At 43.5% G+C, this 26,953-nt stretch overlaps 1 protein-coding gene across 1 annotated transcript in view; it reads left to right on the forward strand.

Annotated features, from left to right (window-relative positions):
* Nucleotides 1-26,953, forward strand: part of LOC121276004 (cilia- and flagella-associated protein 69-like) — a 153,223-nt gene that overhangs the window by 16,752 nt on the left and 109,518 nt on the right. Inside the window, exons 3-4 of the mRNA XM_041183949.1 lie at nt 18,583-18,648; nt 23,385-23,494. Of these exons, the coding sequence (XP_041039883.1) occupies nt 18,583-18,648; nt 23,385-23,494 (176 nt within the window). The remainder of the gene's footprint in view (nt 1-18,582; nt 18,649-23,384; nt 23,495-26,953) is intronic.

The raw sequence follows: 26,953 nt of genomic DNA on the forward strand, positions 1-26,953 counted from the left end.
GAAGGAAATCTGCCATCCTTACCTGATCTGGCCTACGTGTGACTCTAGACCCACAGCGATGTGGTTGATCCTTAAATGCCCTCTGAACAAGGGAAATTAGGGATGCGCAATAAATGCTGGCCTCGCTGGCTAGCCTAGCCAATGACGCCCACATCCCATGAACAAATATAAAAAAACTTCCACTGCATGCACCTTCCACTTCTAGCGCTCTGCAATCAAGTATCATATTTACTTATTGCAATCATTCTTTCACGTGCCTTTTCTAACTTCACCTCCCCTGGATTTAGCTCCATCATATGCAAGTCTTTTAACTGATTTGACCAAATTTCCATATTTGGAAAAATTGTTGTTCATTATCTCTATCTCCCAACCTTCTCAATCAATTTCCAATGGTTACAATGAACAATTTTCTTTGTACAAATCCTCATTTGCTGCTCCTACTTTACAAATACAATTACTGCCCTTTCAATTAGCAATTTTTACCTTCCAACCTGCTTCTACACCACATCCTTAACAGGTGCCAACATCTGATTTTGGCATTCATTAAATAATTCTATTAATATAGGGATTTCATGTGCATCTGAATTCCTGATGTGCACTCAAATGTTTTCATTTTGTGCACCTTCACATATACACACAAGCTTTGGGGAAAAGTGGGGAGGTGGTAGAAGGATCCCCAGTTTGATTATCAGCCTATTCAACCACATCATGTGTGCACTTTCCATGGCCACCAAGTCTAGGCTTGGGATTTGAACCCTGAGTTTCTGCCCCAGAAAGCGGGACCCTGCCAATGCACCACAAGACCCCCTTACCAATCCTGTCGTTAACCATCGCTTATACCGCTCAACTAAACACTGCAAGCCAATAGGATTTGTTTTAAACTAAAGAATAGGGATGGGAGGTTCACATGAGGGGAGGTTTGGAAATTTGGAAAGAAAAGGCAACAGTGCAGGTAGTGATACAGGTAATAGTAGCCATGGTGTGACAGGAAGGAACGGATTGTATAAACATAAGAATGCAGCAGCAAATATGGTCAGAGTAGGGAAGATGGTTTTAAACCAAGGAGGGGAGGAGTGTTTGGGTGAAGGGAGAGTTAGAAATCCAAAGATAAACCTTGAGGCAATAGAAAAGTAAATTGATATGAGTAAAGACAAGCTGAGTGGGACAGGAAGAGGTAGAGGATAATAGTGCATCAGAGAGTAAGATCCAAGAAGGGAATAAAAATAAAACTGAAATTATTTTATCTGAATGTGCAGAGCATCTGTAATAAGACAGATAGAAATAAATGTTTTAGATCTAATCGCCAGTACAGAGACATGGTTGCAAAGAGACCAAGGTTGAGAAATAGATATATTGAGGGTATGCAACTTTTCGAAAAGATAGAGAGAATGAAAAATGGAAGGGGTAGCCCTGATATTAAAGGATAATATGAGGCTATTAATGAGAAAGGATATTGGCTGCCCTAATAGTAGTTATACTATTGGACAGAGCATTAAGCAAGAAATTATTAGATCTTGTAACAAAACCAATGTAGTAGTTGTGGTGGTCTTTATTCTTCATGTAGACTCAAACAGTCAAATTGGCAAAGGTGCTCTGGAAGATGAGTTTATAGAATGCTTTCATGCCAGTTTTTTGGAGTATATGTTGTAGAACCAACTAGGAATAAAGCTATTTTAGATCTAGTATGCAATGAGGCAGGGCTGATTAGTAATATCAGACTAAAAGATTCACTGGGAAATAGTGATCATAATACAATTGAATTCCACATTAAGTTTTAAAATGACGTACTCCAATCACAAACAAGAACCTAAACTTAAACAAAGCCAATTACATAGATATGAGGGGAGAGCTGGCTATGGTTGATTGGGGAAATAGACTTTAAAAGGTATGGCAGTAAATAAGCAGTGGAAAACATTTAAAGAAACAATTCAAGATATCCAGCAAAAATACGTTCTATTGAAAAAAAACTCAGTGAGAAAGATCCATCTGTGACTTACTAAGGAGGTTAAGAATGCATGCATGTTGCTGTTGACATATCATTGTGAGCCCATAAAGCACTCACCATGTACTTGCTCACCACACTCATTGCTTTGTTTGCAACGCATTTGCCACTTTGCTAGCCACTTTGCTTGATGCTCCACTCGCTGCCTGTAGACAGCAAAGAAGCAGGATGGTGAATGAGAGGGCGGTAGTGAGGAGTGGGGCAGCCAGTGAGGCAGCAAGCAGGGTGGTGAACAAATTGCAGTCACGCTCCCAGAATTTATAACTGGTGTTTTGGGGTTCAATATTCTGTGGGGAGAATTTTCTCCCCATCGGATGGGTCGGTTGGGAGCAGGCACGGGCGGACGTGGAGCTGATCACCGCCCATGATCGATTGCGTGATGCCATTTTACGTGGGCAAGCCAATTAAGGCACCTGGTAGTGCTCAGCGCCACCTGTACAGGCGGGGGGAGGAGGGAGGGTTGGGGCCTGTGCTCTTTCACGCGCACAGAGCTGCCTCAGGGAGATTAATTTTGTTATGAAACAATGAAAAAAAGAAAAAAGAAAATTATTCAGACATGTCCCCTCATGTGACATGTTTATGAATTTTGATAAAAAAATTTATTTCATTAATAAATTCTTCATGAAACCTCATCCTGTCCATGGATGAGGCTTCATGAAAAATGCGAAGGCTGCCTGGGCTCTTCGCCTGCCCGCCAACCTTAAGGTTGGACAGGCAGTCCTGACAATCACTTTAATCAGCTTATTAATGGCCTTAACAGGCCTTTGACAGTTCGGCAGGCGCGCAGCCAACTCCAGTGTGCACCCACCGAACCAAAGATCAGAATGACGTGTGGTGAGGCCGAACAGGAGATTCTGCCCTGTGAAAACTGCAATCCTTAACTTTGGTGAAAAAAAAGAATTTTATTGGTGCTGACTTGTTAAAATATCTTTATATTGTTGAATAATACAGATGGTCGTATTCTTTGATGTGGGCATCTATCTGCAGCATCACTGGCAGTGATGTCACAGGCACTGGTGGCAACATGTCCAATGAGTGCATCCCCTGTTGTTGTGGTGGCAGCAAACGGGACCTTTAGAAGTCAGCAAAGGGCCACCAAAAAGTGTTAAAAATGGAAAAAGCAAATTATGAAAGTAAACTAGCCAAGAATATAAAAACAGATTGTCAGAGCTTTTAGAAGCATATAAAAAGGAAGAGAGTAGCTAAAGTAAATGTTGGTCCCTTAGAAGCAGAGACAAGAGAAATTATCAGAAGGAATGTGGAAATGGCAGAGACCTTGAACAAATATTTTGTGTCTGTCTTCAAAATAGAAGACATAAGTTACCTAACAGAAATAGAGGATAACCTAGGGGCCAATAAGAATGAGGAAACTAAGGTAATTCATAGCAGCAGAGGAAAAGTACTCAAGAAACTCAAGGCGAAACGCAACTCAAATCTGACAAATCTCCAGGGCTTGATGGTCTACATCCTCAGGTTCTAAAAAAGATAGCTGCAGTGATAGTGGATGTGCTGGTATTACAATTGTGAGGTTCATAAGATTATTATATTTTGAGACGGTAGCTTTAAATTTAGGGTAAATGATGAGGGGCCATGTGACCCGTTCTTCAGTCTGTCTGACATAAGCATGAGTGGTTTGATTGTTAGAGATCAAAGGAAGGCTGAGATTGTTTTACTGTGAAGGAAGTGCAAGGCATTTATACTAGGAGACAATGGCAGCAGTCTCTGATTTTACAATGAGTAGACTCAGCCTCCCAAAGTCCTAGGAAGGCTTTGTTAGCATTGGGTTGTAAAGTTATGCTGAAAACTGTCCATTTGTTTCTATTATGAAGCAAAGTTGGAATCAAGGATAGCTAATTAGCATTTCTGCCTGGATGAAAGGTAAATGCATTTTATGCTGTAGATGGCAGAGGAAGTCATTGTTGAGATCAGGTTACAGGCTTCCCTACAAATCAATGACTATCACAGACAAATAGCAGAGGTTCTGTGTGTCAGCAGAGAGAAGAATCTGCTTAGCTTTATGAGCTGCAGCAGCCAGATGCAGTAGGAAGATGATCTCTAGTCAAAGAGATGCATCCTGCAGCCAAATTTGTAAATTCTGGCAGATGCATCTATGAAGGATCATTGGAACAGGCTTTACTATTGGTGATGGATTTATGGAACTCTGCGAAAACTCATTGCTCAGTTCTGTACCCTTTCAAAGGAAATTAAAGCCTTCCTATAATTAAATGATCTGTTTCAATTTGTACTCTCTAATATATAATTTGCCTTCATATTGTAGATAAGCAGCGTGTGGATAGATTTGTAAATTTTTCTTTTCCTGATTAACATGCTGTAGTACAGTTTGGGGAAGCTGAAAAAGTGTATGAGGGAGAAGGGAATAGAGGATTATGCTCTCAAGTTAGATGAGGAAAGATGGGAGGAGAGTCAAGTGGAGCATAAAGGCCAGCACAGCTGATTGAGCCAAATGGCCTGTTTCTGTGCTGTATATTCTTGGTAATTCATTGCTTCGTTTAACATAGAACACCCTTTCTGTTGGTTCTTTCTCTTACACTGATTATTTTCCACGTAGTTATCCCTGCAAATAACAGCATTCTGCCTGAAATTCACAGTTGTAATTTCTGACAAATTGTGTTGGTTATCCAAAGAAGAAAAGGTGCCATTATTGCAGAACATGTTTTTTGCACTGAAATGTAAAGGATATAACATGCTAGCAAGCAAAAGAAAATGATGACAAACTGACAGAAATCTAATGATGTTTGAAATTCCTAGATTATGAAGCCCCTATTTAAAAATGATGTTCCGTCTGTATCACTTTATATTGCACTGCTGCAAATCTTTCTTTTTGAATTTCATTGCATTGTATCTCATCATGTGACATTTCAAGAATGAGCATTAGGGTATTCTCATAATCAAGTGATGTCAAAATTTGGTAATTTATATTAAAGGAATGTTGTGGCACAGTGATGGTAAATGCTGAGCTGTTTAAATCCCAGAGGGTAACTTGAAACAATTACTACAACTATTTTACAATTTGTATTTTTTTCGAGATGCGTGCCTTGAATTCAGTAGTAATAAGAGCACCGAGTCTTATAAGTTACTTACAAAAGCAAATTAAAACTTTATTAATTTAAAAAATAGTTTTAAGCATATACACAGGTTTACAGGTTACTACCATGATAACTCCTAGCTCCCTTAGTTATTCTAATTCCCAGTTACACCTCTGTTAAGGCAACAGTAAAACACAGATTTCAAAAGACCCAGGCAAAGTAACATGATACCTTGAACAGTAGAATTCAAAGTGAGTTTTCTTCACTTCAGTTCGTGTAAAGTCAGCAACTTGAGGCTTAGAGGCTGGAGGCTTTTCACACTTGTTAGAACTTAGAATACCTTCCTCTTACACATAACTTTGTCTCCTTTATATAGGTTTCTCTCCCTTTTTAACGTAAATCCCATTGTCCCAATATGTCTTTTCAACTCTACTTTTCTAATAATGAAAACCTTTCATAATACCAATTTTATCAGTAAGCTTTGGGAAAAATAAATGCACTGTTTGGCTTCTTCTGGCCAAGTGTAACATTTTACCACCTCTTTAGAAATTCAAATTCTGGTTTGTCTAAAAATGCAAATGTTCCCTTTACACCTCACATTCTAAAACTCCAGCCTTGTTTACCTATTTAACAATTCAAATCTAGCTTCCTTTCTGAAACATCAAAGCCTTCAGACCAGCTGTCTATAATCCAATTAAGTCCTCCCTCCTCCCCTACACAGACACACACTATTTCTACCTTACAATAAATTCCAATAACATTATGAAAATTATTATATTTTCCTGACATCCCCTCCTCACTAAAAAATGAGCCATCATAATTTAAAAAGACGGCTTCATTTTCTTAAAAAGACAGCTTACACTATAACATTATCAGATACATATGCAAATCCTTGGTATCAACAGAAATCATTCTAGCCCAGTGGTGCAGGTTTTAAATGTCCGATTTTCCCTTTAACCCTCAAACTTTTGACAATGCACTTGCAATCAGATTTTCTCGTCTAGCCACATGTATAATCTGTAAATCAAATGGTTGCAGTAATAAACTCCACCTGAATAGCCATGCACTTCTGTCTTGAAATTTGTCCAGAAACTTTAAAGGAATGTGGTCTGTATAAACAATTGTTTCTGAAGAATTGTTTGCAATGTAAATTTCAAAATGCTGCAATGCTAACACCAGACCCAAAGTTTCCTTTTCGATCGTTAAATATCTTCTCAGTTGTACATTCAACTTTCATGAAAAATATCCTATTGGTTTTTCAATTCCATTTTTGTCTTCTTGTAACAGTACGCACCCCAATGCCTATATCGCTTGAGTCAACAGCCAACTTAAATTGCTTGGCATAATTGCTGTTGTAGTTAATACAGTCTTCAAACTGTCAAATGCCTTTTGATACTCCTGTGTCCGTTAAAACTTATTGTTCTTTTATTATAGTTCAGTCAATGGAGCAACCACACTGCTAAAATTTGGTACAAATTTCCGGTAAAACTCAATCATGCCCAGAAATCTCAAAACTTCCCATTTTGTTGTAGACACAGGGAAATCCACGATAGCGTTAACTTTCCCATCTTTCAGATCCACCTTACCATGTCCATTGGTATGGCCTAGATACGTAACTTGTGCTTTTGCAAATTCACTTTTAGCCAAGTTCATCACCAAATTAGCTTCTTGTAATCAACAAAATAATTCTTCCAGATGCTGTAAATGCTCCTCCCACACCTGAATAAAAACTATCAAGTCACCAATATAAACAGCACAATTGCTCAGACTTGCAGTTACTTTGTTTGTCAGTCTTTGAAATGTTGCAGGTGCATTTTTCACACCAACTGGCATGACTTTAAACAGAAATAGTCCATCTGGGGTTACAAAAATGATATCTTCTTTGCTCACTTCAATAACGGTACTTGCCAATATCCTTTTAGCAAGTCAATCTTTGTGATAAATTTGGATTATCCCACTTTCTCAATGTAATCTTCCAACCATTAGGATACAAATCCGCTTTTGTCACTGCATTCACCTTTCGATAATTCACACACAGTCTTTGTGTTCCATCTGTTTTCGGTACCACCACAATAGGCGAACTCCAGTTACTGCAGCTAGACAGAATGATATCATTTTGAAGCATGAATTTGATTCCTTTCTGTACTTGTGATAACCTTGCCAGATTTAATCTATAAGGATGTTGCCTTATCAAAGATGAAACTCTTACACATACATCATGTATAGCTAATTTTGTTCTTACCAGCTTATTCCCACACGTAACCTTTTTTGATTACAATAGCTTCCCCAAATGACACCTGTCTGGAAGGTAACTCAAAATTACATTTAAATTTTCAAGTACCTGCTCATTATCTAGTTTGATTAGAGGAAAATCAATTTCAGAATCCTGCATTTCTACCCCTTTCTTATTATCTACCACCACTAATACCTCCTTTTGCTCCTCTTCCCTGTCAAAGCACTTTGGGCGAAATTTTCCCAGAACTGCAGGTTCTGGGAAATGGAGTGCTACCCCCCGACGAAAATAGCAAGTTTTCAAGCCGTATCATCCTGAACCCACCTCATTATTTATACACTCCCATGAAACACACCATTTCCATGGGAAGTGGGCTCTCGGTCGCCTGCCTGCCATCATCCCACTGTTGCATCACGCTGGCTGCCATCTTTAAAAGGCAGCTGCCAGCAAAGCACTCATCACCACCAGCTCACCACTGCTGCCCGGGAGACATGGCCAGCATAGCAAAAAAAAAACCCTCACTTCAACGACGGGTCCCTCGAGTGACTGCTGGATGCCGTGGAGGCTCACCGGGGTGTGCTCTACCCCTGCTCTGGCTGTGGATGGGCAGCAAAATCACCAAGCCAGCTTGGGAGGCAGTGACAGCGGTGGTCAGCACAAATGCCCTGCGGTGGAGGACAGCCACCCAGTGCTGCAAAAAGATGAATGATCTCCTCAGTTCTGCCAGGGTAAGTCATTCTTCTCATCACTCCCAACTCTCACACTCACAAACCCATCACACATTCACAGGGCCCTCACTCACTGCCTGTGCAAGGGACATCACCATTCACTCTTTCACACACACCATCATTGTCCTCCTGTACATTGGACCACTCAACCCCACACAGGCCAGGCATACTTATCATCTGGCCCGGCAGGCATCCTGATACACTCTCCTCATCTCTGTCCATGCAGGACAAGCTGGCGTGCAACAGGAGGGAAAGGTCGCAGACAGGTGGAGAGTTGCCAGAGATCAAAGTTCTGACAGGATTTGAAAACAGAGCCATCCAGCTGGCTAGCAATGTCCGGGACTGGCCCTGTGCTGACAGTGAGGTCGGCACTGCTCTACCAAGTGAGGATCCAGCAGTGCAACATCCGTCAGACAACCATGCTGTGATTGATGTGTCCTCTTTCACAAACTACTGCCATGCACTAAGGCACATCTGCCAAACAGCCGACAGTGTCCAGCGCCTCCTATCAAGCCCCAAAGAAATCTTTGAAGAGGAATCTGAAGGTACCCTTCCTGAAGACCCTTCACAGCACTCACCCACACCCTCCACCAGCACAGAGACATACACCTCAGTGGGACCTAGTTTTAAAGTAGCCTCGGGCTCACTATCTGGTGAGCACATCGCACTTTCTGATCCATGTCAGGCAGAGACAGGGACTTCCCATGTCCCCGGCACTTGGAGGACTGCTGGAGGCAGAGCATTGCTGAATCCGAGTCAGATGACGAGCCTCTGGACTCGGTCATGTTACAGTTGCTGGAGCTGCAAAGGAAAGCTAGGGAACATCAGAAAGGGATGTCTGCTGCACTCCATAGATTGCAAGGCACAATGGAGGAGTCCATCCTTCTTCAGGCTGAGGTGATAGCTCCGCCATTGCAACACACCGAGGTCAACACTGGCAGGATGGTGGCCGCCATGGAGACCTTGGTCCAGGACGTCACGTCTGCACTGCTGCATGGGTTTAACTTCATCGCTGATGCCATAGTTGGCCTCCAACAGTCCGTACATGAGAGGGGTGCTGGGCATCTCAATCTCACTCTAGCTACTCCTTCCACCCACGGAGTCAGCCAGGGACTCTCAGGCACTCACAGGGAGGAGGATTAGCAGGTCCACACTCCGGGGCCATCCACCCAGGTGACCCTGGGAGTGACCGGCCCATCCAAATCCCCTCCGTGCGACCTCCGCAGCCCCAGCTTCACAGGCTGAGGAGGGTGCAACTGCCACACAGCAAGACCCTGAAAGCAGGCCAGGGCCTACCATTTCTTGGCCCTTCAGAGGACCAGAGGATGCGCGCCAAAGTCATCACAGACGGGGTGTCACAGTCAGCAGACAGCCTCCGCCACTGCTGTAGATATCCGGTGAGCACCAAGACATAGCAGTTGGGTTAGGAAAGTTAGGTAAAAGTAGTTGCACAGCTTGGTTATTGGTGTTGATCAATTGTACAAACTGTTCACTATTGTCAATAAACTCCTAATAATATCTCCCTGCCTGTGACTCCTTGTTCTGATGAGCAGTGTTTTTGTCGCTCAGATGTGAAATCTTTTTGGACAAGATATAAGGCATGTGTCTCAGTCCAGGGATCCTTCCCTGTGCTCTGTGCAGCCTTCAGATCACAGTGATGGTCCAGCCTCACACTCCCTGGAAACATTACTGATGCCTCCACCTCGGCAGTGTTGGTCATTGCTGCCAGAATGTAGTGGGCAGGCGCCAGAGTTCTTTCATTCTATTTGTGCTTTCAGCACCTTTAAGTTGGGGCTGGCCCCCAACCCACCAGCATCTGTGACCTGTGATGCTGTGCACCAGCTCCTGAAGGGCTGAGATGCTGAAGGCGGACACAGCATCAGGTGCATCTAAAGTTTCATGGCTGCGACTCTGAGATGGCCCTGATCATAAAGCGCAAGCTGACAGGAGTGAGACATTCTCAGAGGCTATGTAAAGATCTATAGAGTGCCCTCACTGCACGTTGTCGTTGTCATCATCCTCCTGCGATTGAGCGACTATGTGATGATAGGAGCATTCTCACAGAGGGTATTGGCGCTGCCATAAGCCAGACTAGAGTCAAACTTTCACAGTGTGAGGATCTATGAAGATACCTCACTGCATGTCGTCATCATCCTCCACAAATCTGGCAGCTATGAGGGCCTCCCAGGTGCGCCTGCCTCATTTAGCCATTGCAAGAGCCTTATCCCTGTCGTGTCACCGCCGAGGACCCCCCACCCTCATCCCAGTCAGCGTCCTCCTCATTGGAGGAGACATGCTGCTCCTGCATCTCCTCCTCAGCCAACTTGTCTCCTCGTTGCAGCACCAGGTTGTAAAGGGCACAGCAGATAACAATGATACATGACACCCTCTGCGGACTGTATTGCAGGGCTTCACCAGACTTGTCCAGGCGCCAGAACTGCATCTTCAGCATCCTGATAGTCTGCTCCACCAAGTTGCGAGCTGCTGCATGAGCCTCATTATAGTGTCGTTCTGCTGCAGTCTGAGGCCACGCACAGGTGTCATCAACCACAGCCTCTGCAGGTACCCCTTGTCCCCAAGAAGCCAACCCTGCAGCCTCTATCAACCCTGGAAGACTGCAGGGATCTGCAAGCAACTCAGGATGTAGGCGTCATGCACACTCCCTGGAAACCATGCGCACACCTGCAGGATGCGTTTCTGGTGGTCTCATACCAGCTGCACGTTCAGTGAGCGGAAACCCTTGTGGTTGATGAAGTCCACTGAGTGTAGCAATGGAGACCTGAGAGCCACATGAGTGCAGTCAATCGCACCCTGCAGCTGTGGGAATCCTGAGATTAGGGCAAATCCAATGGTCCTTGTATCTTGGCTGTCCCAATACCGGGCAAAATGCGCAAAATTTTGTGCCTTAGAGAAGATGGCCTCCGTGACCTCATGGATGCATTTGTGGGTGACTGATGGTGAAATCCCACAGAGGTCACCTGTGGTACCCTGTCAGGAGCCACTGGCATAGAAATTGAGCACTGCAGTCACTTTCGCAGCCACTGGCAGTGGATGACCTCCATGTCCCCTTGGCGCCAAGTCCTGCAGTAAGTGGCAGATGTGAGCCAACTGGTCCCTAGACATGTGCAGTCATCGGTGACGCTGGTTCTCAGTCATCTGAAGGAATGGCAGGCAGCATCTGTAGACCCCGTGTGTCACAAGGCACTGGCCAGCCAGAGCTCCCTGTCGCTCCTCGGCAGCAGGAGCCGTTTGCAGGAGCCCCTGCTGCCCCTTCTTCATGAGGTTGCTGTTCCTGCCTTTGCATAGCATGGACCTTCAGTCGCTCTCTCCTCAGTCTTCTAGGTCTCTGTAAGCCATCAGGCATACAGCAAGGTCACCAGGATCCATGATCCTGGCATGGTCCTCCTGCAGCATGAAAGAGAGAGAAAGAGAGAGAGATATGTTTATGATGGCTGTACATAGCACTTTTCCTGGCCTTCTTTGACTGCCCCTTAATGCTTCCCGGAGAGTGCTGGCCACCCCTCGGATGGCCAGAGATGAGTGCACTGCATGGTTGCCCTGCCAACCAGCGACATGGGGGACACTGGTCCAAACCAGAATGCTTAGATTGCAAGGGACTGTGAGCACCACCAGCAATGACTGCTATATGGCCAGCGTTGGCGAAAGAACTATACAACGTGTGCAGTCCAACTGCTCCACGGCCCAATAAAGTGGTGGCAGATTCACAGTCTGTGCTGGGGAGGTGGGGGGTGGGGTGCAAGGTGGGGTGGGGTAAGGTAAGGTATGGAACACTTGGTGGCCCTTTGTGCCTCCGCATTGCTTACATGGGCGGGCGGGCTAGGAGCCCATCCCCAATCATATCACTGCTGTGCCTGATCTGTCTCAGTTGCAGAGGCATGGTCAGTTTATACAGGCGTCCCTAATTCATGGCCATTTCCCTCGCTTACCTTGCCCCCCACAGTGATTGCCTGCGCGCAGATGCAGCGCCAGGGCAGCATGTGACCCGCCCCACCGACAACGGTTGCCTCCAAGGCTAGACAGTACTCAGCAGTTACCTCCGACGCTGGCCAGCACTTGCCCGCCCGGACACCCTCCCGCCCTCAGCAGTCACGTCCAGGGCCAGGCATCAGTTGCCCTTGCACCCACCCCCCGGGCATCCCTGAGGCTTGTAAACAACAGGTGAGCTGTGGAGAACACTGCTGCTCATTCACCTCAGTTACCCCAAAGTGAAGGCTGCCAAGGGCACGTCGCCTGCGTGCTGTTGTGAAACAACGTCAGCCAGTTTTCCTACCGACGCAAACAGACGATATGGTGAGATTCCAAAAGCCTGGCGGGATGGCCTTTTAATTTGCCATATTAAAATTACCTTCCCGCTGACAACTGGTGGGAAATGCAGCCCGCCATTGGCGGGCTGAGCGGAAGATTGTGACCTGCCTTCACGCCGTTGTGAAGCAGGTTGTGTCATAATTTCTGCACATGCCACCTATCTTGCCTGCCATCAGTGGGCTGGGAAAATTCTGCCGTTTTTGAGCATATTTACTTGATTCACCCTCTGCTTCTTTCTTCTAGCTGGAGTATTTATTAAATAATTTTGCTTCACTCAGTTTCTTTTCAATCCTGTATGGCACACTAAATCTTGCCTTTAACGAGTCACCCGGTACTGGTAACAGAACTAGCGCCTTCTCCCCAGCAACAAAACTATGAGCTGTAGCTTTCCTGTCTGCCCTTACTTTCGTCACTTGCTGTGATATCTTGAAATGTTCACTAGCCAACTCACATGCTCTGTCCAATTTTCTCTGAAGTTTATTACACCATTCAAGAGAATAGTTTCTGAATTTTGACCTATCAATTTCTCATGAATTAATTTCAGTGGTCCCCTTACGTCATGACCATAAACTAGTTGAAAAGGACTAAAACCGGCCAATGCATAGGGAGCGGCCCTAATAGCAAATAACGAGAATGAAATTTCCCCATCCCAATCCTGTAGATAATCCTGACTATACGCCCTCATCATAGTTTTTAAAGTTTGATGCCATCTTTCCAAAGCCCCTTGTGACTCAGGATGGCAAGCTGTTGACTTAAATTGTTTTATCCCCAAACTGTTCATTACTTCCTTAAACAGTAGTGACATGAAATTTGAACCCTGATCTGACTGTATTTCTTTTTCTTGTAAAAAATTTAGTTAACTCGTCCACAATTTTCTTTGTTGTAATATTTCTTCAGGAAACCTTGTAGATACATCCATTATTGTCAGTAAGTACTGATTTCCACTTTTAGTCTTAGGGAGGGAGGGGTCCTACACAATCGATCATGACCCTAGTACAAGGTTCTTCAAATGCTGGAATTAGAATGAAAGATGCCAGCTTAATCACTGCTTGTGATTTCCCTATCATCTGACATGTGTGATAAGTTCTACAGAATTTGACTACATCCCTATGCAACCCAAACCAATAAACATGTTTCTTGTACTTTCTCCTGTGTGTTTCTATTTCCTAAATGCCACCCCCCCCCCCCAAATTGGAATTTCATGAGCGATCCTCAGAATCTCATTTCTATATCCAAATGGTGTTACAATCTGATGCACCACCCCCCAGCTTTCATTTGCTGAAGCATGATAAGGCTGCCATTTTCTCATTCAAACATTACGCTTAAGGTAATAACATTCTGGAATACATTCTGCCTCTGTTTCTGAGTAAGCTGTCTGATATAACTGTCTTATTTGCAAATCCTTTTTCTGTAGCTCCACTAACTGCCTTGAGTTAAACACCTCAGCTGCGTAGTCTTCTGTTCTTCACTCCTGAATAATATTATCAAACACAGTGCCAGCTAATTGGACTACTACACATTCTCCCTGCCTTTTAACTTCCTGTTCTTCTTGTTTCAACCTATGAGCCTTTGATCTTGTTATCATATAATCTGGAAACAATCCAGGAAGCTCTCTCTGCAACACTTCTGTTGAAAACACTTCTACAGGCTGTTAAACTACCATAGGCATCACCCACACCTGTGACCCAACTATAGCATTACCCAGAATAAATTGAACCCCTGCAATGGGCAATTTTTCCACTACTCCAACAATCACTTTGCCTGTTTTACGCTTACTCTTTAAATTTACCTTCCACAATGAAATTTACCTTCCACTATCTCACATCATTAAGAATTGACTAGCCTCTGTGTCTCTTAAAATTTTAACATCTTTACCTACTGTACCCTGTACACATGGAAAGACTTCATCTTCAGATACGAAATCTTTAAACATTTCTGCAACCTGCTCCTTAGAGTTCCATTGGATAAATTGTGAACACATTCCCACTTCTTTACCTATCACTGAATCTTTCTCTTTTCCCTGTACACAAACCATTGGTTTTTCCTATGCCTGAACCTTGGAATCTACAGTACATTTACTTCCAGAACTTTTCTGCACCCCAATAATCCCAACTGATATTCTCTGCAATTTCCAACACACAGACTTTGTGTGTCCAACTTTATTACAATGAAACCACCTCAATTTTCAATTGTCACTTCTGCCCTCAGCATGTTCCTTTTTATTCTGAAAAAAAACTTACTGTGAATTTCCACCTACTCCTCTTCTCTGACTACCTACCTTCCTTTCACCTTCTCACTTTCTATCCTTCTCTGATTTAAAAGGTTGACAAAAAAAGGTTTAGCTCTATGAACTAACTCATAATCATCAGCTATCTCTGCTGCTTGTCTTACCATTTCAATCTTCTGTTCCTTCACATGAGTTCTCACTACTGAAGGAATTGAATCTTAAATTCTTCCAAAAGAATTACCTCTCTAAGAGCTGCATATGTCATCTCTATCTTTAATGCCCACATCCACCGGTCAAAATTACTTTATTTTACTCTTTCAAACTGATCTTAAGTTTGCCCAGGCTGTTTTCTCATATTTCTAAATTTCTGCCTGTAAGACTCAGGAACCAACTCATATGCACTCAAAATAGCCTTTTTTTTAACCATGTCATAGATCATCGACATTTCTCCTGACAGTGAAGCATAAACCTCATGTGCTATACCCACCAACCTGGATTGTAACAACAATGTCCGGTTTTCCTGTGGCCATTTCATCTGTTTAGCTATTTTCCCAAATGAAATAAAGAATGCTTCAACATCTCTTTCCTCAAACTTTGGAAGAGCTTGTACAAATTTAAAAAGCTCCCCACTGGGTTCTGATCTGGAGATAAGTCCTTCCTCGCCTCCTGGTGTCTCTTTTTTAACTGCCAGCATTTTACGCTGGAATCCTCTGTCTCACTCTTTTTCTCTTTCCTGCCTTTCTGCTTGCTCCCTTTGAAATGCCTTTTCTCTTTCCTTTTCTTTTTCTGCTGCTTCTGTCTCAAGTTTTTTTCATTTGCAACTGAATTTGAGCCCATTCCAATGAACCATCCCTTGGAGAACTCAGTCTCTCAGGTATTCCTGTCAATTTCAAACACTGTGCTATACCTTTAGTAATGTCTGATTTCCTTACCCCTGCAGATAACCCTAATTGTAACTTATCTGTCAATTCCATTAGCTTAGCTTTATTTGCCTTTTGTAAATCAATCAAAGTTGTAACTTCAGCTCCCAGCCAAGTCTTAGCAACTGCCAAAGCCATATTGCAGTCTCACCACTAAAAAGAAACCTCACACCAACCCCTGAATTCAAAGTGCTTCTTGTCCTCATAACCTTAAGATTCACCAACTCCAAACCAATCCAGGAATTTCAGATATATCCCATAAAGAGCCCCTAATTTTGTTATGGTACAATGGACAGTAAATGCTGAGCTGTTCAAATCCCAGAAGGAAACTTGAAACAACTGCCACAACTATTTTACAATTTGCATTTAATTCAAGAGGTGTGCCTTGTATTCAATAGTAATAAGACCACCAAGTCGGATAGGCTTCTTACAAAACTAAATTAAACCTTTATTAATTTTTAAAAATGGTTTTAAGCACATACATAGGTTTGCAAGTTATTGCCATGATAACGCCTAGCTCCCCTACTTAAGTTAACTCCCAGTTACACCTCCATTACAGCAACAGTGAAACACATAGGGCAACATTTTCCCCCCGTTGAGGGGGGATGTGCGGGAGCAGGTGCAGGCGGGTGGGTGGGTACTGTCTCAGGGAGTTCGGCTCAGGTTTGAAACATTAAATAAAGATGAGAAAAAAATTTCGCTGCCTCGTCCCCTCATGTGACACTGTCATATGAGTTGGGACATGTCCATAACTTTTATTTTAAAATATTCTGAAATTTTTAAAACCCTCATGAAACCTCATCCCACCCATGGTAGAGGTTTCATGTTTTTCCAGAAGCCCGCCAGGGCTTCCGGCCTGCCCGCCAACCTTAAAATTGGACAGGCAGGTCCATTAATGATTTCACTTACTTTGTTAATGGCCTTAATAGGCCGTTGACAGGTCGGCAGGCACACAGCCAACTTGGCTGCGCGCCCACCGACCTGAAAATGAAAATGACACGGGGTGATGTCGGGATGCCCAATGTCACCCCAAGTCATTTTACGCGTCGGCAAGTGGGCCCTGCACCCTCGCTCACCGACCGGAAGATGCAGCCTGTAGATTTTAAAAGACCCAACCAAAATGACATGATACCCCGAACAGTTGAATTCAAAGTGAGTTTTCTTCACTTCAGTTCATGTAGACAGCAAATTGAGGCTTAGGGGCTGGAGTCTTTTCACAGCTGTTAGATCTTAGAATGCCTTCTTCTTACACATAACCTCATCTCCTTTATACAGGTTTCTTTCCCTTTTTAATGTAAATCCCATTGTCCCAATATGTCTTTTCAACTCTACTTTTCTATTAAAGAAAACCTTTCATAATACCAATTTTATCAGTAAGCTTTGGGAAAAATAAATACACAGTTTGGCTTCTTCTGGCTAAGTGTAATATTTCATCACTTCTTTTAAAATTCAAATTACTCTGGTTTATCTAAAAATGCAAATTTTCTCTTTACGCCCCACATTCTAAAACTTCAGCCATGTTTACCTATTTAACATTTCAAGCCTAACATCTCTTCCCATACATCAAAGCCTACAAACCAGCCATCTTTAACTCAGTTAAGTCCCATACACACAGACACACACACACACACACACACTATTTCTACCTTACAATAAATTCTAATAACATTATGAAAATTATTATATTTTCCTGACAAGGAATCATTGCTTTCCTAACCAAAATATCATTTAGTTCATGATATTTGTCAATGTAACTTTGTATTGAATTTTGTTGTAAAACGTACAGAAATGTCTATTACTGAAAAGTATATGTAATAGAATTATTCAGTGGGTCTTCCTCCGACATTACCACCACCGCCAGCATGATGCCAGCACCAATACACCTTCCCCTCTCCTCCCTTTTCAGCATTTTTGAAGAGGCCCTCCCTCCGCCATACCATGGTTCATTCCTCAGCCATCCCATCAACCCTTTGTCTCCCTGAAGCACCTTTCCATGCAAGCAGAGAAGATACAATACTTGGCCTTTTACCCTTTTCTGCATCCAAATCCCCAAACGGACCTTACAGGTGAAACAACAATTTATAATTTAGTGTACTATAATTGCTGCTCATGTTGTGTCCTCCCCTACAATAGGGACATCAAACGCAGGCTAGGTGACCACATTGCCTGCGTTAAGCCCTCAAGCAGAACCTCGAGCTTCCAGTCACCTGTCTTTTTAATTCTCCATCTTGCTCCCAATCTGATCTTTCTGTCCTCAGCTTTCTGCTATGTTCCATTGAAGCTCCATTAAACCTTGAGGAACAGCACCTCATCATTCGACAGGGCACTTTAGAATCCTTTGGACTCAACATTGAGTTCAACAATGTTAGATCGTAACCTCTACCTTCATTTTGTTTCCATTTTCTATGTTGATTTGCTTTTGCTCTCTCTCTCTCTCTCTCTTGTTTCTCTCCTATTTCCTTCTCTTTGCTTTTGGACAACAGCTATTCAGAATCCTGCTATTCACACTTCCTCTAGACACGTCTTTTGTTACTTTACTTGTCCCATTACCACTCCCTTTGGTCTTGAACCATTGAAACCTTCTGTCATTTAATCTCTCCTACCATCCATTATCACAGACCTTCCCTTTTGTTCTTTTTTCCATTCTCCTTCCTTTCACTTGCTCAAAAACCTATTCTAACTTTTTCCAGTACTTATGAAAGGTCCTGACACATTTACTCTATTTCTCTCCCCATAAATACTGCCAAATATTTTGTGTATTTCCAGCATTTCCTGCTTTTATTTCAGATTTCCATTATCTACAGTATTTTGCTTTTACATATGTAATAGAATCATGTTTTCTCATATGTTTCATTTTTTTAAGTATTACTGAAGGTAACATGCTCTCTTAAAGTTATTTTTTCCTAATGGGCTTTGCATTTTAGGATGAAGGACTTAATTTCTCAATTTAACTGTTAAAAGCCTCAGTGAAACCACTGAATATGATGCATGGGAATTTTACTGGCATTTAGAAGCTGCTTATCTTTTCATCAAATATCATTACATATATCACATTTGCAGCTATTTCTTTTTTTAAACCTATCTTTGTACTTTTCGCAGTGCAACCTTGTTGATAGACATCTGCATGCTTTGAAGAGGGTGGTGAAACATTATCAGTTTGGTTTTGTATCCTTTTGCTGTTGGCAGTTCACTTATTTATGTTTCTGTGCATTAAATTCAATTCAAAATACTGTGTGCTACTGTAAAGAAATATCACTTTTTCCCTAATATTACTATGGGATACTTTAAAGCAGGCTCGAGGGGGCAGTGATGTGTGTGTGTGTGTGTGTGTGTGTGTGTGTGTGTGTGACTAATTTATTTAAACTAAACACTGTCAGACTGCAAGGTTTGAATCATCAAAGGGGTCAAGTATAAAAACAGCATTTTGAAATGGAAATGGATGAGCTAAGTAAGATAGGTAAATAGGTTAGAGCTAACATTTGCATTTGTAGATAAGTTGAGGGGTTGGTTGAATTTGAAAGGGACAGGATAAAGATGTTTTACAACTGGCAAAATGAATCAGGCAGTGTTCTTAAGTTTAGTTTTCTTGAAAGTGCTGGCCATAATGAGAACATGAAATATTTTTCTATTCCAGGAAAAATAATTTCCAAAGGGTGAAACAAAGGGATTTACAGATCAAAAAGGAGAAAATATATTTAAATGAAGGTGGAAAGCTGCCTGGTGTATGGCCATGTGAGATCATGAAGGTGGACTGTGTGAAACAGACCTGTGAAAAAGCAGCCTCTAGCCACCCCAGAGAAGTGTTTGCTTGTTCCAGAGAGCAAGGTTTTGTTAAAAGCCTTGCAATTTCATTGTCGAGTGAGTGGGAAAGAGAAGCTGTGAAACACCTCCCTTATAGCAACCGTGGGTGCTTGTGGTAGTTTTGCTGGATGTTTTATTAATTGAGAATCTATTTGGACTGTTGCCTGAAAGGGGTGTGTAGTTGGGAGCCTAGTGAAATAGAAATCTTTTGGGAACTGTTACAAGACTAAGGGCAGAATTTTGCCCTTGATTGGTGGGCGGGTAGCCAGTCACCGCCGCCAAAACGGGCCCTGCCGCCATTTTAAGTTGGCGGGCCAATTAAGGCCTACCCAGTGGGCCGCCCGATGGGAAGCGCTATGCACTTCCTGTGCGGGGGGGGAGAGGGATTCCCCAGCTGTCAGAGTGCACTCTTTCGCGCATACGCACGGAAGAGTGCACATCTCCCTGAGACCAAGTGCTGCCTCAGGGAGAGCACTGACAGTGTTGAAACTTTAAAAATAGAAAAATAAAAAAAATTATTAACATGTCCCCCTCATGTGGCAATGTCACACGAGATGGGACATTTTAATAAATATCACAAAAATTTTACTGAACTTTTTAAAAACAGACATGAAACCTCATCCCGCAGGTGGATGAGGTTTCATGTTTTCTCAGAAGCCCGCTGGGGCTCCTGGCCTGCCCGCCAGCCATAAGGTTGGACGGGCAAGGCCTTTAATTGAGTTAACTACCCTGTCAATGGCCTCAATTGGCCATTGACAGTTCGGCAGGCAGACAGCTGATTGCGCTGTCTGCCTGCCTTCCTGAATATTTAAATGGGGCAGGATGAAGTCGGGGGTTCCCCCTGACATCATCCCTGTCATTTTCGCTTCGGAAAAATTCTGCCCTAAGTTTAACTGTGTAATTATAATCTTGTGTGTTTAACTTTTTATTTTCTTTTGTTAATAAATGTTCTAATTTAATCTTTAAAATCTGTGGTAGTGGACTCTTTACTTCTGACTTCAGTGTACATTTCTCCTCAGAATAAATACAAATTGCAAAATCACTATGATAGCTTGGCCAAGTTTCCCTTTGAGACTTGGTCAGCCTGGCAAAAACCACCTGCCATATCACAACAGTTACGTAGCAACAAGGATAAACCATTCAGCTCTTTGTTTCACCCTTCACTCAGGTCACTTGCACCTCAACTCTATTGTTCAACCTTTGCACCCCAACTAACAAACATCTGTCAATACCAGTCTAGAAAATTTCCAAATGATCCAGCTTTCATAAGATTTTACAAGTTCTAGATTTCCCTACCTTTTGGGAGAAAAAGTGCTTCCTGAATCAATCCTAAATGGCCTAGTTCTCATTTAATGATTACATCCCTTGTTCTGGATTTTCCCCAGCGAAGGAAAGTTCCTCTAGTTTATCATGTTAATCATTTTAAACACAATGATTAAATCACCGCACAAGCTTCTAAACTCAAAAGAAAGAAAGGCCAACATTGTATTTGCCTTTCTGATTTCTTCTTGCAGTAGCTTTTGCAGATTTGTCTTTGTCAAATCCAAAATAAATGGCCTCAACTTCCCCATGTTGAACTTCATTGCTACAGTTTTACTTGTTCACTTAATCTGTCTGTGTCCCTTTGGAACTCCATGCTCCCATATACACAGTATATTGCACCTCCAAACTTGGCAGCTGAGTGCAAGGTCACCAATAGTGGAATGATTAAAATCGGAGATGCTCAAGATGCCAAAATTAGAGGAACGCAAATATCTAGAGGTTTGTAGAGCTGGAAGAGATTACAGAGATAGGGAGAACAAGGTCACAGAGGATTTGAAAACAAAGATGATGATTTTAAAATCAAGGCATTGCTTAACCAGAGCCAGGAGGCACAAAGTTGAAGGGTAAATGAGATTTGGTCTCAGTTACAACACAGGCAGCAGATGACCTCAAGTTTACAGGGGTTACAGCATGGAAGGCCAACAAGGAACGTATTGAAATAGTCAAGTCCGAAGGTAACAAAGGAAAGGATGAAGGTTTCAGCAGAAGATGAGCTGAGGCAGGGTTGGAGGTAGGCGATGTTATGGAGGTGGAAATAGGTGGGCTTGATGATGGCATTGATATGTGGTCAGTAGCTCATCTTGCAGTCAGATATTATACCAAAGTTTTGAGCAGAATGGTTTGGCCTCATACACTTGCGAAAGAGGGGGATGGAGTTGATGGCTATGGAACAGAGTTTGTAATGAGCGCTAAAGACAATGGTTTAGGTCTTCAAACATTTTTAAAGGAAATGCAGAACTGGATGTCGGACATTCAGTGTGACAAATTAGATACAGTGGAGGGGCTGAGAAAGATGATGGTGAAATAGAGCTGGATGTTGTCAGCGTACATGTGGAAAGTGATGATGTAGCTGAGGGCAGCATGTAGATGGTACAAGAGAGGGACAAGAATAGATCCTTGGGTATACTGAGAGGTAATGATGCAGAATTGGGAAAAAAAGCCATTACATGTGATTTTTTTGGTATGACTGGTTATATAAAAATAGAACTAGGCGAGAGCAGTCCTACCCAGCCGGACAACAATGGAGAGACATTAGGGTTGGAAGGTGTGATTAATTGTGTCAAAGACTGCAGGTAGGTCAAGAAGGATGAGGAGTGATGGATAGTTTATCTTCGTTACAATCACATAGGATGTCATTTGTGAATTTGATAAGAGCTGTTTCTGTGCTGTGGCAAGGACAGACATCTGATTGGAGGGATTCAAACATGGAGTTCCAAGAAGGACGGGCACAGATTTGGGAGGTGACAACACGTTCAAGGACTTTGGAGAAGAAAGGAAAGTTGGAGATGGGACAGTAGTTTGCAGGAACAGAGGAGTTATGGTTTTTTTTGAGGAGATGGTGATGATGGCAAATTTGAAGAGGAAGGAGACTATATGAGAAGACAGAACAATTAGCAATATCAGCTATCATAGAAGTCATAAAACAAAGTTGTGTGGTCAGCAGTTTAATGAGAGTTTAGCAGTTTTAATCAGAGCAGTTTGGTTGAGGAAACAGGAGGTGGGTCGCATAGACATGATGAGATCAGTGAGGGCATGAGAGGAGATAGGAGAGAACTAGAGAAAGATGAAGTTCAAGACTAGGGCAGGGGAACCTTAGAGGAAGTTTGTCTGATGGATTAGAGATACAGAGGGAAGTGGCAGCAGCAGCAAATTGGATAGTCTCAATATTAATGACAAAGGAGTCCCTGAGGTGCTTGCAAATGTGTTTGGAGATCAGGGTGGAGGAAACAGGGAAGAGGAGTTTAAGAAGATTGTTTGAATTAGAGAAAAAAGCCAGGGGTTAGCTTTGCATTGCAGAATGATCCTGGAATAATGAACAGATTTGGGCAGGTGAGAGCAGGAACCAAAAACGCTTTATGTGGTCCAGCTGGATCTGGCAATGAATGGTTAAACCAGTTGTTCACCATATCCATTTAAGTCTGTGTCCTTTGAACTTAAGATAGTGGAACCGAGGGCCATTCTAAGACAACGCCCAGGGCAAGAGAGGGTGATAATTTTGATGGGGATTAGGGAATTGAAGCACCATCTTCAATTGAGTGAGCAATCGTTCCAGAATTGTCAAGGTGAATGGTGGGCCAACAGTTAGGTATTTAGGATTTTGAAAGTGCAATTGGATATTGTGCATAGTTCTGATCATCACAGTAAAAGTAGGAGCTATTGAAAAAGCAAACAGCATAGTGAAGGGATGGAGCCTTTCAGCGAAATTTTTCAGTCTCATCTGCTGGTGGAATTTACTGGTGCCACCAAAGGCAATGTACTCTTGGCTGGCTTGCCACATCCGCCGCAGCAGTACCCACCACACCGGTGCCGGAAAATCCCAGCTCTTGTATTATGAGGAGCTATTATGTAAACTGAGTGTATACTCACTGGAAAAGAGATGTTGAGAGGTGATATGACTGGTGTTTTTAGGTTCTAAAGAGACTAGATAATGTAAACCAGGATAAATAATTTCAGCAGAAGGTAAACTAGGTGGATCTTTGTCTTTTCCTATATAGGGATTCCTATGTTCCAAAAATAATATGAACTTTTAGTGCCTTAACATTCTTTTTGTTAAAAAGCCAATTAAAGACTTGGTCCAAGTCTTTAAAATTCTTAATCTTTGTGCAGAAAAAGTAAGAGATCAGGATGCCTACATACAGCCAATATGTGAAGTCCTCAAGTTGTGTGGGTAAGTGCCTGTCTTTCAATGTTACATACTCAATGAAATTGAGTCATTGAAATACTCAAATGGATTTGGTGACACAAATGTTTATACCTGGGTGTAGATTTGTAACATCTGCTCTGACCAAAAATTATTAAATGTGCAGATTTTAAAAAATGCAGATTTCACATAGGGCAGAATTTTCCATTTTTGAAACGAAGTGCCGGGGGACAGGTTCCACGGCGCATTCCCCGCTGGTTGGAATGGCAGGAAATTGTGCCCGATTCCACACTTGAAAACTCGCTAATTATGCACAGGTGAGTGTCTCCCCGAATCACCCGGCGGGTTGGGAGCTGATTTGTTTGCCCCTGATGGGACCGGAGTTGCAGGAGCCATATTTAAACACTAAGCACACTTACCTCACTCTCTCTAGCCCACCTGTTTTCAGGAGACCCACAGAGATGTCTGGCAACCAGACAAAGAAGGATGCAAGCCAAAAGAAGAAGGCTGTACCCCACTTCTGCCCCAACGCCCTCAAGGGACGGCTCCAAGAATCACATCAGCCTTGCCTCTCCAGCCTGGGAGGCCATAACAGAAGACGTCAGCACGGCTAGCTACCACACCCACAATGCCATCCAATGCAGGAAGACGACGAATGATCTCATCTAACAGGGTACGTCATCCTTCAGTTCCCTCCAATATCAAACTCTCATCATGGCATTATGTACTCAGAAGGCTATTCTCTTAGCGATCTCATACAACCATTAGCAGGAGACACATATCACCACTGATTGTATCATGGATAGTTTCACATCACCACCATCTCATCTATCATGCTGCTCACACTCCATCCTCAACACCTTCTGGAGAGGGCTCACCACACACAGGGGACATACATGTTTCCCAACCTCTGCTCCATCCCTTCTCTTCACATTCTTTTCTCTTCATCCAGGGCGAACTGGCCCACAACAGACAGGAACGGTACCAGAACTGGGGAGGGACCATCTGACATCATATCCCTCACCCAGTTCGAGGAGGATGCCGCCGAGCTGGCTGGGGAGGAGAGGGATCACTCCTGTAGGGAAGGGGAGATCAGCTTGCCCCAGCAACCTAGTATGGATGACACCTCCATGAGTTCATCACATCCTGACATTCACAGTGAGTGACATGCAATCTTGTAATCTGCCTGCTCATGAACTAAAACCCTCTTCTCTCAATTGTAGGTACCAGCAGATCTAGTCAGACGAGGAGGGCCAACATAAGCCCCAGACCGCCCCGGCTGAGGAAGCCACCGAGGAAGAACCGTCACTGCGCTCACTCGCACCCTCCACCAGCACAGAGACACACACCTCGGTGGGACATAGCTGTAGTTTAGGCTCGGGGTCACCTACTAGAGAACATCTCACTGATGCAGCGGTCAGAGGAAGGGACAGCCCAAGTCTCCAGCACTTGTAGGATTGCTGGAGACCAGCCACCTGCTGAGTCCGAGTCAGGTGATGAGCCTCTGCGAGCGGCCACCTACCCAATGCTTGAGATGCAAAGACAGGTGGTGGAACATCAGGCAGAGATGTGGCAGTCATTCAGCAGACTGGAGCGAAGGATGGAGGAGTCTGCGTTCTGTCTAATGTCGTGGCTCTGACATGCGAGCACCTCAAAGTCACCATGAGAAGGTTGGTGACCCCCATGGAGACCTTGGTCCAGCAGGTTTTGACAGATTTGCACTTAGCCCTGGACTCCATGGCCACACTAACTGGTGGGTACCATCAGTGTCGAGGTGAGGAGGGGACAAGGCACCTTGACCTCCCTCCAGGTATCTCATCTCTTCGAGGAGTCAGGGACGGGCCTTTGGGCACCTACAGGGAGGATGCGTGTCAGTCGGACACCCAGGAGGGCCTCCACTCAGAACACTCCAAGGGTGTCCAGCCACTCCGAATCCCCTCTGCCTGTGACCACATCCACTCCAGCCGCTTAGATTGAGGAGGGTACACCTGTTCCTGAGCAGGAGACGCTTATCAAGCTCGGGCCCTCCAGGCCTTGGGCCATCACAGAGTCATCACAGACATCATATTACAGCAGTCAGCAGGCTGCCACCACCTCTGCTGTGAATGTCAGGGCTGCACCCAGGTGTAGCAGTATGGTTAGGAAAATTAAGAAATATTGAAATCAATTTTAGATCACAGGCATGCAGCCACCGTAAAAATATTGCACTTTTGTTACATTTGATGTTTATGTGAATGACTTGGTCAACTGAAGCCATTGTGATTATGTACATATGAATCCTCTTATTTTGCGGTTTAGCCATCCTCCCACTCAGTGATAGTCTCCTTTTTTGAGATTCACATTCATGTGATGTCAACCTCAGTGAAGATAGTTTCTGCACCCTTCTGTGGTGTCATGGAGATTTGTTACAATTGTTATTGGAAGTGCTTAATGCACTTGTAGCCCTTTTTCCTCACGACACATCATTATGTGAGGGCAACTCCGTAGCCTTGAAGGATTAATGGCAGCTTTGTCCCCTCAGTTGGAGTGCCACAGGACAAGATCTGGACAGGAGGAGGAAATCCCCAACCAAGTCTCATTTCACTGCCGTAGTAGTTTCTCATTAATGTAGTCATGACTGCATCAAGTACGTTGCCGCAGTGTTCTCGCTGTTGTGTCAACTTTCAGTTCCCAGAGCGAGCGCATACATGGTGCACCGCTGACCTTCTTCAAGATTGTGGCCTGGTCATTCATGAGGCTGGAAGGTGCAAATCTGAATGTTCAACTTGCTCTCAATGTGACTAGTTGGACATACCTTTCAATGCAATGGAATAGCATTAAAGGACTGGAGAAATATGCCCATCTCCCCTTGCCTTCACTTTACTCCTCCTGGAATCTGGTAGCAGTTAAAGTGGCATGAGCACGTCTTCCACATCGTGCTTTTGAAAAATTCATTCATGGGATTTGTGCTTCACTTGCTGGGCTGCCATTTATTACCCATCCCTAGTTGCCCTTGAGAAGGTGATGGTGAGCTGTCTTCTTGAACTACTGCAATAATGTGCTGTAGGTACACCCACAGTGCAATTAGGAAGGGAGCTCTGGGATTTTGACCCAGCGACAGTGAAGGAACAATGATATATTTCCAAGTCAGGATGGTGAATGACTTGGAGGGGAACTTCCAGCTGGTGGTGTTCCCATGTATCTGTTGCCCTTGTCCTTCTGGATGGTAGTAATCATAGGTTTGGAAGATGCTGTCAAAGGAGCCTTGCCAACTTCCTGCAGTGCATCTTGTACATGGTACACACTGCTGCTACTGTGTGTCGGTGGTGGAATGAGTGAATGTTTGTGGATGTGGTGCCAATCAAGCGGGCTGCTTTATCCCGGACAGTGTCAAGCTTCTTGAGTGTTGTGGAAGCTGCACTCATCTAGTCAAGAGGGGAGTATTCCATCACACTGCTCACTTGTGCCTTGTAGATGGTGGACAGGCTTTGGGGAGTCAGGAGGCGA

The sequence above is a fragment of the Carcharodon carcharias genome, chromosome 3, assembly GCF_017639515.1.
Source record: "Carcharodon carcharias isolate sCarCar2 chromosome 3, sCarCar2.pri, whole genome shotgun sequence".
NCBI classification, from domain to species: Eukaryota; Metazoa; Chordata; class Chondrichthyes; order Lamniformes; family Lamnidae; genus Carcharodon; species Carcharodon carcharias.